The sequence below is a fragment of the Miniopterus schreibersii genome (genome assembly GCF_964146895.1).
Source record: "Miniopterus schreibersii genome assembly, chromosome: 13".
Classification (NCBI taxonomy): domain Eukaryota; kingdom Metazoa; phylum Chordata; class Mammalia; order Chiroptera; family Miniopteridae; genus Miniopterus; species Miniopterus schreibersii.
The window spans coordinates 53,516,818-53,534,669 of record NC_138113.1 but is presented as its reverse complement, the minus strand read 5'-3'; the positions used below and the strand labels follow the sequence as shown (position 1 = coordinate 53,534,669).

Genomic DNA, 17,852 nt, shown 5'->3' with positions numbered 1-17,852 from the left:
TTTCTGTTAGTGTATCTTACGTTATACCGTGAACCTGCACTGTTTAGTCAGCCAGAAGTTGGGTTAGTGGAGACCAGGGTCTGAATGGGTGGGTGTGGTCCTGGGGAGGAAACAAGCGGCTGGGAGAGGGGAAGGCAGAGGAGACCTGGCGCTGACTCACCACCCCTCCCGCTGGGGCATCCTGCCCCGCCCGGCCTGAGCACACCCAGGGTGGGCCCTGATTTCCCTGGCCCGCAGCCCAGCCCGGTCCTGAGAGCTCCTGTGGGCACCAAGGTCTCCTTATATGACCCGGTCGGACAGGAGGAGCCTAGATGGAGCTCTGGCCAGCACTATTGTTCCTCGAGTGGACCGGATGACACCAGGGCCGTCACTGGGGACCAAAGGACCAGGCTGGCAATTTCCTGCCAGCTTTAAAGCCATAGAAATTCTCACTTCATGAGTCAGGACAAGCGAGTGAGTGTTTGGAGGTGAGCTAGGTTGAATTGTGGAGCTCTTCCAAATAAATGCTAGTTGTTCGGGAGCCTGAGTTCCGGTCCAGGCCTGCCACATCCCAGTGGGTAACAGAAAGAAGTCACTTGGCCTCTCAGAACCGGTTTAGGAGGTGACGATGCCCAGAAAGAGTCCCCAGGCTTCCAGTCTCTAGACACAAGGGTGGGAGCTGCCTGTGGGCTGTAAGCAGCACCCCATGGGCATTGGGTCTCTGAGCTGCCGCAGAGAGGCCTGTAGCAGGAGAGGCTGGCTCCCTGGGCTGGATTTGGGCTGGATTTCCTTCCAGCTGGAGGTTTCTGAGGCTTCCTTGTGGTGGCACAGCCTGTGCTCACCTGAGTGTGAGGGAGGGGAAGGAGAGGAAAGCTGTCATGAAAATTAAGACAAGTGGTAAGAAAAGAATGCAGTACTGGAGGTGGGTGAGACCCGCCACGCTGAAATCCGGCCAGCTATGCGGAAAAACCTGCCACTGGGTATCGCCTGCGAGCGCCTCCCTGGTTCTCAGCTCCTGGCCGACCCACCCCGGCCCACAGCCCGGCCCATGCTAGAGGCCCAGGCTCTGCACACCCGAGATTGCACATCTAGGGGCTCCTCCTTTGTGCTTCATGTGGGTCATTGCTCGGGCAACGTCTGGTGTCAGAACCTGGTGGTGGGTGAAGTTCACTCTGCTGCAGCAGCTCAGCCCCTGCCCCTCACCTGCCCCTGCCCCTCACCTGCCCCTCACTTGCTCCAGCCCCTCACCTGCTACAGCCCCTCACCTGTCCCAGCCCCTCACCTGTCCCAGGCCCTCGCCTGCCCCTGCCCCTCACCTGCCCCTGCCCCTGCCCCTCACCTGCCCCTGCCCCTGCCCCTGCCCCGCCCATCAGAGGCCTCTCAGTCCTCAGTTGCTCTATCCAAGTGGACAGGTCCTCCCAAAGCAAAGGCAGTCCTGTCTTTTCTTTCCTGTTCAAAAGTTTTCCGTGCGTCTTTGTCACTCAACTCAGTGTCTTTCTTCTTTTTTTCTTTTCTTGTTTAAAATTTTTTTATTGATGTTAGAGAGGGTAAGGGGGTGCGGGTAGAGAAGAGAGAGAGAGGGAGAGAAGAAGAGGGACTGATTTGCTGTTCCACTTATTTATGCACTCATTGGTTGAGTCTTATATGTGCCCTGACCGGATGATCAAACTCAAAACCTTGGCATATCCAGACGACGCTCTAACCAACTGAGTTACCCAGCCAGAGCTCTTCTTTCTTTTTAAACTTACACATGGTTGTTTGGGGTGAGTTTAAAACCCTGTGGCTGAGCCAAGCGGTTCCTCCCGGAGGCCAGGACACTGACTAATCGACTGGATCTCATTTCAGAAGTGTTCTGTCCATCTACAAACAAGTGCGTACACAGGCACACGTGGGTACCTTTTCTTTCCCTGTACAAGTCATAGCACGTGGGCTCACTGGGCTGTGCCTGCTACGATTCTTAGGCTTGGTTTCATTTTGGTACAGAAAGAGTTTTGCATTCTTCTGAAGGCTGCTGAGTGTCCCACTGTGCAGACCTCATTGCCTCCACTGGTCCCCACTGGGTGCGCACTGAGTCTCCTATCTTTTCTGTGACCAGAAGGCTACAGTAAACAATCCTGTGCTTTTGTCATTTGGCTCATGTGCATTATTTGCAGGACAAAGTCCCAAAAGTGAAATTTCTGGGTCTAACAGTATGTGCATTTAATGTTTTGATCGATATTGTCAATATGGTAAAGCAGTTGGTGGAACCATTATTTAACCTGGAGAAGGCAATGGACCTCAACTTAGGGCTCTAGTGGGCTTGAGTGTCTGGGAGCCTCCAGATTTGTGGAACAAAATTTTGCATATACATAGGTACATTTTTCTAGGTGACCAAAGCTTTCATCAATCAAGTCTGCAAGAGGGGCCCTGGCCAGTGTAGCTCAGTGGTTAGAACTTCGACCGAAGGGTCTGGGGTTCAATTCCAATCAAGGGCACGTACTTCAGTTTAGGGTTCACTCCCTGTCCCCAGGCATGGGAGGCATCCAGTTGATGTGTCTCTCTCATATCGATGTTTCTCTCTCTGTCTCTTTCTCTCCCCCTCCTTCCCTCCTTTCTACTCTCTGAAAAGACATGGAAAAAATATCCTCAGGTGAAGATTAACAACAGCAACAATATATAATATGTGTGTGTGTGTTATATATATAAAAGTCTGCAGAAGGGCGTGTCCTACTCCCCCCGATGGTTGGTCTCCAAGTTCCTCCAGAGTGAACTTCCCATCCTTCAGAAAGACCAGCCCTGGACAGTCTCCTTCTCTGAGTCTTTCTCAGGGAACGTCCCCTCCAGTCTTCTCCTCCATCCAGGTGATATGGCTAGCATGGCCAACAGGGTTACCCAATGCTCACCAGGTAAGGGTCAGTGCGGTCCCCACCGCCTCTATTAGATGGACATGGAGGCACAAATGAGTTAAACGACCTGCCCAACAGTCAGCACTGGGATTTGAACCCAGGAAGAATGGGAGTGACTAAGAGTGGGAGTGACTAAGAGTGGAAGCCAGGAGATGGGCTCTGGGGCCCTCGTCCTGGCCGCATCATTGGGGGAACATCTAACAAGGCACCTTCTCCCACCGATTCAGTCAGAATCTCTGGGCACGACCCAAACCTGGGGGCTTTCTCAAAGTCCCCAATGATCCCAGGACTTTGAGAAAGGAGAGCAGGACTCAGGTGCTGCCCCAAGAGACAGACTCGGGTCCATGAATTTCAGAAACCCCTTACTCTTATGCCAAATTTCTGGCTTGATTCTTTCCCTTTATTAACCCCCCCAAAATAGTAAGGATTGATGGTAGAGTGGTGAGCACAGCTGCCTTCCAAAAAAGCCCCCCCCCCCCATAAGTGAACAAAGAAGGACTTTCTTAAAAAAATATCATTTTCAACTCATAGATTTTGACTTAGGTGTTATATTACAATTCGTTTGTGGCTCTACTTATTTGAAGCTCAACTTGCTTTTGGTCATCAGGAGCCTTCCGAATCTTTTGACCTAACTCAGGAGTCATTGAAAAAGATTTTTAACTACCTGATGTGATGAGCTGTCCAGGCCCAGTGTCCCCACCCAGACCTGGAATCAGCCATTTGTGCCCAGACTCCGGCTGGAGGCTGTCACTCCAGTACTGGTACACGGGCTCTTCAGGCAACTTCCTAAACGTGAGGGAGTGTTCTCCAGGTTCTAGAGGAAAACAAGTGACCAGGCTTATTGTCAAGCTCCATCCTAATCCCCCCGGAAAAGATTTTTTCCAGTTTCAGCCCATCCTTTGGGAAACGCAGAGCTGAGCGTTCCGGGTCTGCTCATGGGAAACAGGCTCTGCCTGAGTTGTACTTGAAACGCACTTGATGGCCACATCCAGCGATGGCCCTGCATTCCCCTACGTTGAGACCCAGCCCAAACACCTAAAAATGCCTCTTGCTCTTGGCAAATACAAAATGAGAATTAAAAGGAGAGAGCTATTGAGGCTGCCAAGAAAATTTGGAAAACTAAATATGAGGTTTTTTTAAAAGGGGGAAAGACAAACATTCCACGTTGCCTTAACTGTAAAGAACCAACTCCAACTGCTTGACACAGAAACAAGGGAACACTCACGGGCTCCACTTCCCCGGGGTTCGTCCTTGGCCTTGGTCCCTTCTGCTGCTCAGAGGTGGAGGGCATGGAAATCAAAGGAAATAACATTCCTCAGCCACTCGCTGACTGCAGCACCTCGGCCCTTTCAGAAGATTCCCCAGCAATCCCGGTAGATTCCCAAATGCCCAGAGACCAGCTGTGAAATCTGACCGTGTACAGAGACCTTTGGGGCCCTGCTCGCCTGGCACAGGTGAGCGGCAGATACCAGGTGGCAGCTCTCTGGTCTTAGAAAGCTTCCAAGGGAGTTAGAATTGTCACACAGGCGACATGAGGCCGCCTGAGTGAACGTGTCTCACAGACTGGAAAGCGCCTGGTGAACGTGAGGTGCTGGTGGTATGATCGTGGTTCACTCAGCACAATGTTCTCCGACCCCCCTCCCCACCTACTTTGCTCCAGGGCCTGTGCCGGGCACAAGGCGTACAGCACTGAAGAGCACAGGCCATTCTCTGCCCTCAGAGGTCTAATGGGAGCCTAAAATATCACAGGTCCTGGTGTAGTCGCTAAATCCCGACTGCCTTCTCCGCTAAGAGCCAGTGTTGTTTGGGTGTTGGCATGTGACAGCATTTGTTTGCACTTCCCATCGTGGGGCAGGCAGGACACTTGCCAGGTGCCCTAAAGCTGAGCCCCGGTGCCTCCCTGCAGCATCAGCTGCGCCTGTCACCGGGACTGACATGCAAGGGCCCAGTTCAGGGGAACAGAAGCTCCAGTCCTTCCAGACGTCCTCCTCGGGACAAGGCAGCCCCATAGGCAGCCCCAGGCCCTGCCTCGGACCTCCAGAATCCATGTGGAGACTGACTTTAAGGTCTCCCAGAGGAGGTGCCTCAAGAGACCCCAGGCTTCTGGAGGTGTTGCCCACCCTGTAAGAGCCTTAGCCTGTGGCCAACCTCCTGTCCCCTTTCCCTCCTTAAGAGCTTCTGAATTCTTCATAAAGTCAACAGCACTTTTCCTCTCCAGGACAGCAGCAGCGGCACCCTCGTCAGGGAGGGGTGACAGTCTATGTTAATGTGTCCTGAGTTTCATTAAAAGATGAGGACTGGGAGTCCCAGAAAGCCGGGGATATGTTGTGAAAAGCAGACCCTGAAAGTGTGTATCTTTCAGCCCAGCTGGACAGAAGTAGTATCTTTAGTCCAGAGGGTCTCTGGTAGCATCATTCAGAACTGAGCCACCTCCACAGTCGCTTGCTCACAACCAAAGACCGCTGAACATAGGATGAAAGAGGTAAACTGGGCTGAACGTTAACAAAACCTGCAGGAGCAGGCTACCGAGACTGAGCTGATAGAAATGATCAGATACCGAATATAAAATGAATAGAAGCACAGTTAACGGGGAGACACCCACAGCTCCACACTTTGTATCATCACTGCACAAACTGCAGAACACCAAAGACAGAATCCACTGGAAAAGCAGCGGACACCAAAGGCAGAGCCCCGCCGAGGGGAAGCAGCTCAGCTGACAGCAGCAGCAGTGCAGGCGGGACACACTGGGAGGATGTGGAGAGACGCAGAACACAGTGGGGAACATCTTAGACATGCTGAGAGCAAATAATTGTAGTGGGGTGGGGGGTGGGGTGGGCATAAGGACATTTTCTGATAAATCAAACTGACAACTGCCAGCTACCTTCTAAAGAAACAACAGCCCACCCTGAGCCTCCCAGAGGTAGTGACTGCACCCAGCCGCTCCAGAGGTGCCCACAGACCCACAGCAGTGGGCAACCCTCGAGGGCCAGTGGCTCCCAGGCTTTGTGTCCACCGCCTGGCACTCTGGAGCCTGCGGCCTCCCAGCCTTCAAGAGGTGCCAAGGCCGCCTGCACCTTGCCTCTGCTGCAGGATAGCTAAAGGCCGGGAGAAATAGAGTGGAAAATACAGAACAAAGAAATTACAAAACCTGCCAAATACTTCTCAGAATTGGGAAAGACGTCCTGCTTGCTTTAGTAAAAAAGTACAAGTATGCAGGTGTGGCTCAGTCGGTTGAGTGTCATCCTGTGCACTGAAAGGCTGCCGGTTCAATTCCTGGTCAGGGTATGTGCCCGGGTGGGTTGCAGGCTCCATCTCCACTCATGTTTCATACGGGAGGCCATCAATCGATGCTTCTCTCTCACATCTATGTGTGTCTCTTTCTTTCTTCCTCTCCCTTCTTCTTTCTCTAAAATTTTTTTAAAAAGCATATTAAAAAAAAAAAAAGAAATAAAAGAAAGTACAGGTATGTGCTGGAATGCAAGAAAAGTGATGCGCACACTGTTGTACTCAAGCAATGTGCCTGGCAGGCGCTCACTCAAAAACATACCCCTCATCCAAACGTGTCACTGAGGGGTTCCAAACAAGTAAAGAAGTCCTGGGAGAACATCAAGGCTCTGACCAAAAAAATTGTGGCCCATGAAAGGAGAGAGTGAAATGGCGCTTCTGAGTCCCCACATCCTGGGAAAGGAGAAGATCACCAACAGGCTGCCAGGGCAGCTCTGCCTCCTGCAGAGCTCCCCAGAAGAAGAGCCTGATGACCACCCAGATGCTGCAGCCCAAGGGTCATTTGCTGTTTCAAACTGAGAACTGCGTGATGAGAAAGTTCATACATTTTCCAGTATGTGAGGGGACTTCTCATCCTGAACCCCCATGGTCAGCTGTCAGAATAACGACCAATAAAAATGACAGGAGTAAAACCTCTCAGGAAGGTGCTTTTAAAAAGATGCACTAAGAAGAACACCATCAACAAATGTTCATCTTACAACTGCAATTGAGGTGCCTGTGGCCAAAGTCCAGTAGATAGAGCCAGAGTGTGAAATGGCAGAGGAGGAACACAGGATGAAAATGGAAGTTCTCAATAAAAAGATGTATTGGGCCCTGGCCAATGTGGTTCAGTGGTTAGAGCATCAGCCTGGGCACCAAAGGGTCATGGGTTTGATTCCCAGTCAAGGGCATGTACGTGGGTTTGCAGGTTCGATTCCCAGCCCCGGTTGGGGCACATTTGGGAGGCAACCAATTGATGTGACACATTGATGTTTCTCTCTCTCTCCCCACCTCCCCCTCCCTCCCTCCCTCCCTCCCCCTCCCTCCCTCCCTCCCTCCCTCCCTCCCTCCCTCCCTCCCTCCCTCCTTTCTTTTCACTCTTTCTAAAAATCAATGGAAAAAATATCCTTGGGTGAGGATTAACAACAACAAAAAAAGATGTATTGGGAAAGAAAACTACAAACTTTTCCCAATTCACCCTAAGACTGTGAACGTGTGGCTCCCTTGTAATTAATCTGTGTTGGCAAAGAAAGTCTGGAACATGAACTTGTGGTCAGTAACCTGTAACAGGGTTACAACTAGGAAAATTACAGTGGTAGTGGTAGTAGTCACTTATTTAAGAATACATTCAGGTAGCCCTGGCTGGGTAGCTCAGTTGGTTAGAGCGTCATCCCAGTACACCAAGGTTTTGGGTTCAATCTCCTGTCCGAGCATATACAAGAGGCAACCAATGAATGCATAAATAAGTGGAACAACAAACTGATGTATCTCTCTCTCTCAAAATCAATCAATAAAAAGGAAATTTTTAAAAAAAGAATACATTCAGATAAATAGCTGTGTCCTCTGTATCCCTTAACTGGCAAAGAAGCTCTTATAGTCTTCTCAAAATTACCACTCTGAGTACTATAATTCTGAATATAATGTTTCTTAATTAAAATTCATCTAAAAACCAAAAAGAAAATGAAAGAGAAATTACTAACAGTTGTACTTCAGAGAGAAAAAAAAATACTCCCAAAGAAATATCTGAGATGCAAGAATATTCTCATAACTCAAGGTAGGGAGGGACTTCTTAAACTTGACCTAAAAAGCACAGTGTATGGAAAAGGTTAACATATTAGATTACATTAAAATTAAAAACTCATTTCATCAAAAGATACCATAAAACATGTAAGGCATGATGGTAGAATACACTTGTGATATTTAAAATAGTCGTTGAGATCCACACTATTAGAAAGAATTCCTGTGAATCAATAAGAAAAGACAAAGTTCTAAGAAATTTGGAAAAAATAAAAAATTTCACAGAAAAAGGAAATATATGAAAATAAGCTCATTTTCATTAGTAATCATAAAAATTAAAGTCTAATGAGTTACACAGAAAATCTCAAGGAATATACTAAACTGCCACCATGAAAAACAAAACAAAACAAAAACCCTCCTTGAACTAATAAATGAATTCAGCAAGTTGCAGGATACACTGTCAACACACAAAATCAATCCTGTTTCTATCCACTAGCAATGAACAATTGGGAAATTTAAAAAAACAATTTTAAGCAATGCTATTTACAGTAGCTCCCCCAAAATAAAATACTAAGGCATAAACATAAGAAAATATACACAGGATCTATAATGCCCCAATCTACAAAACACTGATTTAAAAAAATTCAAAGAGCATCTTAATAATTGGATAGGCATACCATGTTCATGGACTGGAAGACTTAACATAGAAAAAATGTCACTTCTCTCCAAATTGATTCTCTAAATATAACACAATCAAAATCCCAGCAGATGGAGATTCAGATATTGACAAGCTGATTCTAAACTTTATGTGGAAAGGCAACGGAACTAGGGAAGGGGTGAGTTATATCCTGACATGGGCAGAAATGTGTCTCACCTGCACTGACAACTTTTTTGATTACAGTGACTCTGTAGAAAGTTTAAAATCTAGTAGTGTGATTTCTTCAAACTATAAGCCCAGGAGACATCCTTGCCTCCACCCAGTCACTCCAGATCTCTAGTGGTCATAATTCAGCAGGCTCTTCTTTTTCAAAATTAATTTATTACTTTATAAAAGATGAATTCCTGTGTGCTCACTGTGCAGTGCAAGCAATGGAGCATTATCATTATCTTTGGAGGCCTCTGTACACCCATTCCCAACCCCTTAGCTCTTTCTTCCTCAGAAGAGTCACTTTCAGCAGGTGCTGGGGAGGATAGGTTCTAAAGGAATTTGGGAGTGGCAATGAGTCAGATTTTGTACATATTGGATTTGAGGAGCTTGAGAAATAGGGGTGAGGCAAGTGAGATGCCTGGGTGAAAAATGTAATGAGGAACTCACTTTCAATGTTATGCAAGTGCAGGGTTGGCCTCTGCAGAGAGTAGAGACATTCATTAGACGAGTGAGTGGATGTGTGGGGCTGAAGGCCACCGAGAGAAATGGGCTGACAGTGAGCTTCTGGGATCCAGCCTATGTGATCCTTCAAAGCACTGATTTAACAGGAGTGAAGAGAGGGAGAAAGAAGAGGTTCCCAAGGACATCCAAGGAGCCCCAGGAAGGAAAGTTAATCAGAGAGTCAGAGACACACCAACAACAAAACCACGTGGAGGTCCTGGCCAGGTTGCTCAGTTGGATAGAGCATCGTCCCAATACAGCAAGATTGCAGGTTCGATCCCTGGTGAGAGCACATAGAAGAGGCAACCAATAAATGCATAAATAAGTGGAACAACAAATTGAAGTCCCACCCCCCCTTTTCTCTCAATTCAATTAAAAACACACACACACACACACACTTTACCCAGCCTGTTTGGCTAGTGGTTAGAGCATCAGCCTGTGGACTGAAGGGTCTCAGGTTTGATTCCCGGTGACAGGCACCGTACCTCATCGAGTGTATGGGAGCAACCGATCGGTGTCTCTCTCACATCAATGTTTCTCTCTCTGTCTCTCCGTCTCACTTTCTCAAATAAATATTAAAAACCCAAAACACTTGGAGCTCATGTCGACCCTTTCCTTCAGGCCTCTGACTAGATATGCATCTAGTAGACATGTAGTTCTCCCCTGGGCTCACCAACAGGGGTGCAAGCCCAGCCCACAAGCCAACAAAGGCAGAGCCCAGAGAAGACAGGTTTGCTTTCTCCACCAAGGGGGTAATTAATGACTGGATACAGTTGAGAGGAACCGTACTGAAGCTGTATTGTCCACCAGAGAATCAGATACTATAACTTAGCCGGGGTGGGCACCAAACCAAGTACCCACAGGGCCAGGCAGGCGCTGTCAGTGGGTGAAAGGAGCCAGGAAAATGAGAGTATATTCCACAGTGAAAGTGGTCGACAGAATATGCCACACAGTGGCATGGGGTTGCAGGGGAGGGGCATGTGACCCACTGAGGACTTCAGGTCCCTTTTAAAGAGATAGTCACATCTCATTTTAGCCTACTCTTGCCTGGGAAATGGGTTCACTGTAGCCAGAACTATGGATTTCTCAAGAAATGTCTGAAATCTGGATTTCTCATGTGAAATGTCTTATTTTAAATGTTGGCCACTCATTCAAACACATTTTAAAACCTGTATATGCCAACACTGTTTGGGTCAAGGAGACACATCCACAGGTCAAACTTAGCCAAGTCCTTCTGTGGGCAACCTCTGTGTTAACTTCTTGGATTTTTTAACAAAATGTACTATGGCTCAGGGCCAGCCCTCTTCCCCATTTCCCTCGATTCCCACCTGATGTCACCTGAAGAGCTTTAACCAGAGTCAGACGAGAAGAGAGACCCTGCAAAGGGAAATGCGTTCCACACAAATAAGCGAAGCTTCTCCTTCCATGATTTTCTCTTACAGGTATTTGGGTGCTGGGTCTGGATCCTGGTGGCTGCCACCCATGTGGCAAACCCGCTGCTGCAAGGATGGGTGATATATGTCTCGCTGACATCGTTCCTCATCTCCCTCATGTTCCTGTTGTCTTACTTGTTTGGATTTTACAAGAGATACGAGTCCTGGAGAGTCCTGGTAAGAACCAGCAAGGGGGACTCAGGCCCTCGGGCTCCCCCAAGACTGGTGTCCTGAGTGTTGTGGGGACAAAGGGCCTTCTGAGTGTGGAGGGAGAACCAGAGACCTTTCCTGGCCTAGGGCCCTGTGACCAAGACTTTTTATGTGAATATGTTTACCATGAACCGGCACGAAAGCACTGCTCTGCCAGCTTAAATCTCACTGTATTCACTCCCCCCTCCCCCCCCCGTGCCTTCCTTGTCAGGGGAACACACATTCCATATACAGTTCACCCTGAAACAGCACGGGGTTAGGGGCCCTGACCTCCTTCACAGTTGAAAATCTACTTATAACTTTTGACTCCCCCAAAATGTAATTACTAATAGCCTATTGTTGAGCGGAGGCCTTACCGATGACAGTCGATTAACACATATTTTATATGCTAATGTATTTTTGTACTGTATTCTTGCAATAAAGTAAGCTGGAGAAAAGAAAATGTTATTAAGAAAATCATAAGAGAAATACATTTACAGTGTTTATTGAAAAACCCCACGTTTGAGTGGACCCGCGCAGTTCAGAGCCGTGCTGGTCAGGGGTTGACTGTACTCCTATATCGAACACATCTGTACACGTTTCCCCCTAAGTCTCATTTGGGTAAAATCAGTGGAGCAACATCAAAGGAAATGCCAGCAGGAGAAAAGTACCCCAATCTCGAGGTCCTGTCGCAATCCCTGGGTTCATTCTTCTGTCTTCCTCACAAATTTTGTGCAAAATGTGTATATATTTCGATCACACTAAACCAATAATTTTGGATGTCGATTCTTTTATTTAATAGTCCATCATTAATTTTTTCATATTGTCCCATTAATGGTTGATAACCATTAAACTACTTCTGTATCGAATAACTTAAAATACACACAGAGGTGTAGAGGCTTATAGTGCAGACCCTCATGGAGCCATAACCCAGATTCCAGCGTCAGCAAGACTGACCACACTTGCCCACCTGGCCTGTGTTTTTCCCTGAAGAATTTTAACGCAAAACCCCAAATATCATGTCATTCCATTCCATGCACTTCAGTATACCTCCAAAAATATTCAGCTTTCTTATATTTCCACACGTGTACAAAGTTAACAGTAACTCCTTGGTGTCAGCTAAGACCCAGGTCACACTCAGATTTTCTGGTCGTCTCTGGAACATCTTTGTTCAGTTGGCTCTTTGACTCCAGATCTTCACCAGGGCCGTGAGCCACATTCGGCAGCTATGGTTCCTGGGTACATTAGGCTAGGATGGCTCTCCCTGCCAGGGACTTTGAAGAAACGGGTCAGCTGTCTTGCAGGAGGTCCCCCATTTTGGATTCTTCCTGATGTGACTCGACTCATCCCTTTGGTCCCTAAGCTTTCTGTAAGCTGGAAGTTAGCATTAAAGGCTTATTGAAAAGGGGCGTAACCTTGTTGGCAAGAACGCTTCATAAGTGGCTTTAGGTCACATCACACACAGTGACCGGTGGCCCCTCTCTTGGGGAGTGTGACAGTCTCACCCCATCAACTTTTTCTCTAATGCCTTTTTTTTCCTACTGATGAGTTTTCCTGAACCGAATATTCCATTCAGAATTGCAAAATGCCAATCAGCCTATGATGACATTCCTTCCAGAACTGATAACCATTTTTAATGGCTGGGTGACATTCTTGTTGAACTAAAGAGCACCCACTCAGAGTTTAGTGCAGAGGTTCCAAAATGGAAACCTGAAGTCAGATTAGCTGACTCTACCAACTCTACCCTGTGTGAGCTCAGCCTGTTTCCCCCTCTGTAGACAGAGACAATAACAGAGCAGCCTCATGAAATTGGCTGTGAAATGAAATGAGACGACGTGTGTATATTGTAGGACAGTGCCCCACATATAGTAGGTCTTCATAACACTAATTAATAATTAAGAGCATAGGTTTGGGTTCAAATCCTGGCTCAGCCATTTATTCATTGACCTGAACCTTGCTTTCATTTCCTCAAAATGGCCCTATTGATAAGCAGGAGCTACCTCATCGCTGACGGGGTTAAATGAGATAAATGTGAAAAGGGCTTGGCCTAGAGCTTGGCACAGAATAAACTCTCAGGCAGTGTTGGCTAGTGTTGATAGTATTACTGCTGCTTGTTAATCCACTATTGTTCAATAGATATTTCATTAGAAACACTGCCAAAAAAAAAAAAAAAGCAGCAGCTGGGGAGCAGGCCTGTCTCTTTCCCTCGCTCTTCCCAGCTGTGCAGTGGGAGGACAGTGCTCGCTGGTGTAAGTGCCCGAGTGACGAGGCCTCTGCTCTTCCCTCCCAGGACAGCCTGTACCACGGCACCACCGGCATCCTGTACATGAGCGCGGCTGTCCTGCAGGCCCACGCCACCATCGTCTCTGAGAGCCAGGACCTGAGCAACTACATGACAAACGCTGCAGCCACGGTGGGTGGCGGGCCTGACGGCCTTGGGGAGAGTCCCAAGGGGCTTGGTTCTGCCTCCTGCAGAACAGACCAGCTGAGCCCTCAGGCCGATGGAGTGCTGGAGAATGGGAGGAGGGGTGTGTGTGTGTGTGTGTGTGTGTGTGTGTGTGTGTGTGAGAACACATGTGCCCAAGCTCACAGTGTCCGAGGCCCAAGTTCAGGTGTCTCCTCTCATCTTGTTTTTCCCACCTCAGCCCTCTTACATCCACTTCACTGCCCTCAGGATATTTTTGTTTCCAAAACACAAATCAGAGCACGCATCTCTCCTAGTGGAGGCTCTTCAGTGGCTCCCATTGCTGTGGAGTGGAGCCCAGATTCCTCAGCATGGCTGCACTGTCCAGGCGTCCTTTTATTTCAGTGATGGGACCTAAGGCGAGGTGACCCAGCCAAGTGGTGGGACAAGCAGGACCCAAGGGACCAGACTTTCGGCCCCTTTGCCTCCCTTCCTAGTCTCTGCACAGTGGCCTCCTTTCTCCCTGTGGGGAATGGCGCCCTCATGGGGCAGGAAGCTCACAGCAGGCAGATTCCTTAACCCCACCTTGGAAACTTCCAAAGCAGGACTCCAGTGCCCAGGCTGGGTCCGAGTCAGCGTGGCGTCACTGTGGCCAGAAAAATTGAGTCTGTATCACTGGGGCCTTCCACAGGGATCAAGTGGCAAAGGGGTGCAGCGTGGGATGCTGTTCCAGCATAAGAATGGAGTGCCAGGCAAGCACCATGGCCCACTAGGGTGGCACAAGTATTCAGCTGCCTTTCCAGCCTGTCCGCCTCTTTGTCCTTCTCACTGAGCTCTTCACCTTCCTTCAAAGTGCCACCCCGGCAACGGGCCCCGGCCCCTCGCCGCCTGGCCCAGCACCGCCGCTGCTCGCCCTCGGTCAGCTGCTGCAGCCACACAGGCCTCCCCCCCGCCCCTTGAACGCACACGACATGCTCTGGCCTCAGGGCCTTGGCAAGGACACTCTTGCTCCAGGAGGAAAGGAGTTTTTTTATTTTTATATATATTTTAACCCTCACCCAAGGATATTTTTCCCATTGATTTTTAGAAAGAGTGGAAGGGCCCTAGCTGGTTTGGCTCAGTGGTTAGAGCTGGTTCGGCTTGTGTACTGAAGGGTCCAGGTTCGATTCCGGCCAAGGACACGTATCTCAGTTGCAGGTTCAACCGTCAGCTCGCACACGGGAAGCAACCACTCCACGTGTGTCTCTCTCATGTCGATGTTTCTCTCTCTCTCTGAAAAGGCAAAGGGGAAAATATATCCTTAGATGAGGATTTGAAAAAAAAAAAGAAAGAAAGAGTGGAAGGGAGGGAGGGGGGGGAGAGAGCGGGGGGGGGGGGAGAGAGAGAGAGAGAAACATCGGTGTGAGAGAGACACATTGATTGGTTGCTCCCGCTCGGGCCCCGACCAGGGATGGGGATTGAACCTGCAACCCAGGTACATGCCCTTGATGGGGAATCAAACCTGCGATCCTTCAGTCCTCGGGCCAATGCTCTAACCACTGAGCAAACCTGCCAGGGCAGGACAGGAGTTTTTGAATGTTCGCTCTTATGGCCACTGTTGTGTTTGAAGTACAGCAGGTGCCTAAAAGATATTTGTTGAGCCTTGGCTAGGTCGGTCGGTTAGAGCATCGCCCAGATATGTCAAGGTTGTGAGCTCGACCCCCAATGAGGGCACATTACAAGAATCAACCAATGAATGCATAAATAAGTGAAACAATAAATCAGTGTTTCTCCCCCCACCCTTTCCTCTTTCTCTTAAAAAATATTTGTTAAAAAAATGATATTTGTTGAGTGACTGAGTGAGTGAGAACCGAGCGTGAGTGGACAGCAGGACAAAGGCTTGCTCAGTCGGCCAGGCCTGGAAGGCGTGTTGAGGGCAAGGACCTCTGTCCTGAGAAGTGGGGGTCAGCCTACGGTTTTCATCGCATGCTGGTGAAACAAGGTCACGCTTTCTTCTCGGGCAGCGTGGGCAGAAACGGACACGTGGAGGCCATGAGAAGTCCTGGTGGGGGCTGACAGCATGAGGCAGGAAAGGGGACCGGGCAGTGCAGGCAGATGACTTTTGACTTTGGCCACGGTGGGGAGGGGAGGGAGGAGTCGCGGGGGGCGGAGGTGGTGGTCACAGGTTTCTGGCTTGTGGAGCTGGACAGGAGGCGGGTCCTGAAGCTGACTGAGCTTGTCCAGCTTGTGGGGAAACCTCAGGAGCTCAGTCTGGACCAGTGACAGCTGAAGGGGCCTCTGAGACGTGCGTGAGGAGCTGACCCGTAGGCGCTCAAGAGTGGAGTCTGGGCTGGCGAGGGAAACTGGGCGAGTCGTCAGAGCACAGATGATAGATGACAGGGGGAAACAGGGTGACAAGACAGCACGAGAGGGCGGGCCCAGGTCAGGGAGGGAGATGAGCTGCTTGATGGCAGGTAGGGAAGCCCAAGTCTGCAAATGAGGCATGAGCAGGACACTGGGAGTGTGGCCTCAGGATATTTTTGTGGACAGCTCCAGGGAGCATGGAGCAGTTGGTCAGTGGCTGCTGTCCTCAGGTGGACTGGGGGCGCAGCAGGGCAGAGCATGTGGCCACCCGGGCATCAGGGCCAGAGGGCCCCTTGGAGGAGGGATGGGCGGTGGCCAGCACTGTCCGTCTATAACGCAGCCACTCTTGTCGCCTTCCAGTTTTTCGCCTTCATCACCACCCTGCTGTACATCCTCCACGCCTTCAGCATCTACTACCACTGAGGGACCTGGAGCCCTGCCCTGCACAAAGTGCTCTTTAAACCCTGGGTCGTCGGCTCCCCAGGGTCTTCTTGGCATTCGCCATCTGCCTGATAAACGGATCAAGCGTTCCTGGAACAGCCCATCTTCTCAGACAGCTATGAACTCACTCTCCACCTGTCCTCTTGGACATTTTAATTCATTCTGATGAATATGAAAAGGCTGTTAATTGTCTTTTGCCTGGGGGAGTAACGGGCCCTTGGGATTATCTGACAGCGAACCTAGCTCTTCCAGAAAACTAGTCTCCAAAGCCCTCACCGTTGAGAATCCTGAACCTCCAGCATCACTGCTGGCTGGGGACACTGTCTCAGCAATTAGGGGACCCAGAGCAGCTGTGTGGGAACATTCAGTCTTAGTTTCTTAAAGCCTAAACGATGCTATCTATGCCCCCACGTCTCTACTTAGACACAGACCCTCTCCCATTTGTGGTTCTGCTCTGATTTGCAGCAAAGACCGGCCTGCTCACTGCCACCCCCATTACATGTCCCCTTCCCTTTCCTCTCCAGCTTTCGGATCCAATTTAGAGGGTAGATTTGCAGGAAAATAAGTGATTGACCCCATAAAATTGTTATACAGTAAGACCTGGGTATACAGGTCTTATTGTTATACAGTAAGACCAGGGAGTGGGCCTGTCAAGAAACTGCATGGCTGTGGGACACCTGTGTCAGGTGTCCAGGACCCACCCTGCAAGGATGAGAAGCCACCTTGTCCCTCACAAAAGACCTTCAAGGAAGGAGGCAGGATGTTACCTGTCAGGATTCTCCTCTGGGCTCCTGTCATACTGTGCGGCACATTTCAGGAGGCTGGGAAAGGACCCCGGTCCCAGGACATGCTCTTCCATGGGCACCCGCTCCCCTCGTGATCCCTGTGTGGTGCCCGTGGAGCGGAGCCTGTGCCATTCGCTGCCGCCTGCAGTGAGGGGCTCACACAGGCTGGGGACACAACGGCATTTGACTTCTGGACCATTCTCAACGAAAAGGCTGGCGTGCACACAGAAACATAAAACAAGGTGCTTGGTTTCAGAGTAAATGTTTTTCCTGAGAAAGCTGTGCATCTGGGGTCTCTCCACTCTGTCCCCAGCTCCCAAAGGCTCTCCTGGCCTCGTGGGTCCGGCATAGCCTGTCCCTGCACGCACCTGCTGTCACTTTGAAATGAAATGAAATAAGTTATGATGTGGAGGGACTTGTCTTAGCTAATTCAGGGGCTCACAGTTGCTATCTTCTGTCTGCTCGGGGAGGGTGGGAGTGTTGGGGGGGGGGACAGAGAGTCACGGAAAATAAAATTGGCTTCACTCTGCTTGACTGCTCACTTCCTAATTGCCCCGAGATCTTGAAAAACCACCGTTTAGCTCTCTTTCTTGCCTGGCAGCTGTCTGGGATGAGCACTGTCCAATATTTACTGAGTAGCCACATCCAAATAAAAGGTGTTTTACAGTAAAACTACCAAGTGGGTCACTTTGGTGATGTTAGAAGCTGGAACTGGCCCCCGTTTTGTAGGTCCTGACAGCAGTTTCCACACAAGCCCCTTGGAGGTTTTTAAGGCCCAGCCCACTGGCCAGCCACGTGGGGAGGCCACATCTTAGGCTTGTGGCAACATTTCCACCTCAGTACAGACAGCTCAGATACAAGTCCAAAAACCACTCACACAGCTGAGTCAAAGTTGGGGGCACACTGGCTGAGCCTAGGGGGTTAAAGGTGCTTCAGTGGGGAAAGCAGGCCCTTGACCAGCCCTCTGCCTCATGTTCCTGCTCTTCTTCGTGGGATGCTGACCTCTCCCCCACCACCCTGCAG

The 17,852-nt window shown here is 49.5% G+C and overlaps 1 protein-coding gene and 1 pseudogene across 4 annotated transcripts in view; both read left to right on the top strand.

The window, feature by feature from the left end:
• The window catches only part of MALL (mal, T cell differentiation protein like), a 68,561-nt gene extending 51,916 nt beyond the window's left edge, over positions 1-16,645 (top strand). For 2 of the 3 annotated variants that reach the window (XM_081155919.1, XM_081155918.1), the window contains exons 2-4: positions 10,677-10,844; positions 13,147-13,269; positions 15,964-16,645. In XM_081155919.1, coding sequence (XP_081012045.1) covers positions 10,677-10,844; positions 13,147-13,269; positions 15,964-16,026 — 354 coding nt within the window. In that variant the 3' untranslated portion in view covers positions 16,027-16,645. Of the gene's footprint in view, positions 1-9,341; positions 9,518-10,676; positions 10,845-13,146; positions 13,270-15,963 lie in introns of all 3 variants that reach the window. The other variant, XM_081155917.1, reaches the window with a different exon arrangement.
• LOC308565990 (myb/SANT-like DNA-binding domain-containing protein 3) lies at positions 938-8,777 on the top strand (annotated as a pseudogene). The gene is made up of 4 exons: positions 938-1,135; positions 5,994-6,072; positions 6,328-7,017; positions 8,767-8,777. The product of its transcript is annotated as a myb/SANT-like DNA-binding domain-containing protein 3 (transcript).
• Positions 16,646-17,852: the final 1,207 nt, after the last annotated feature.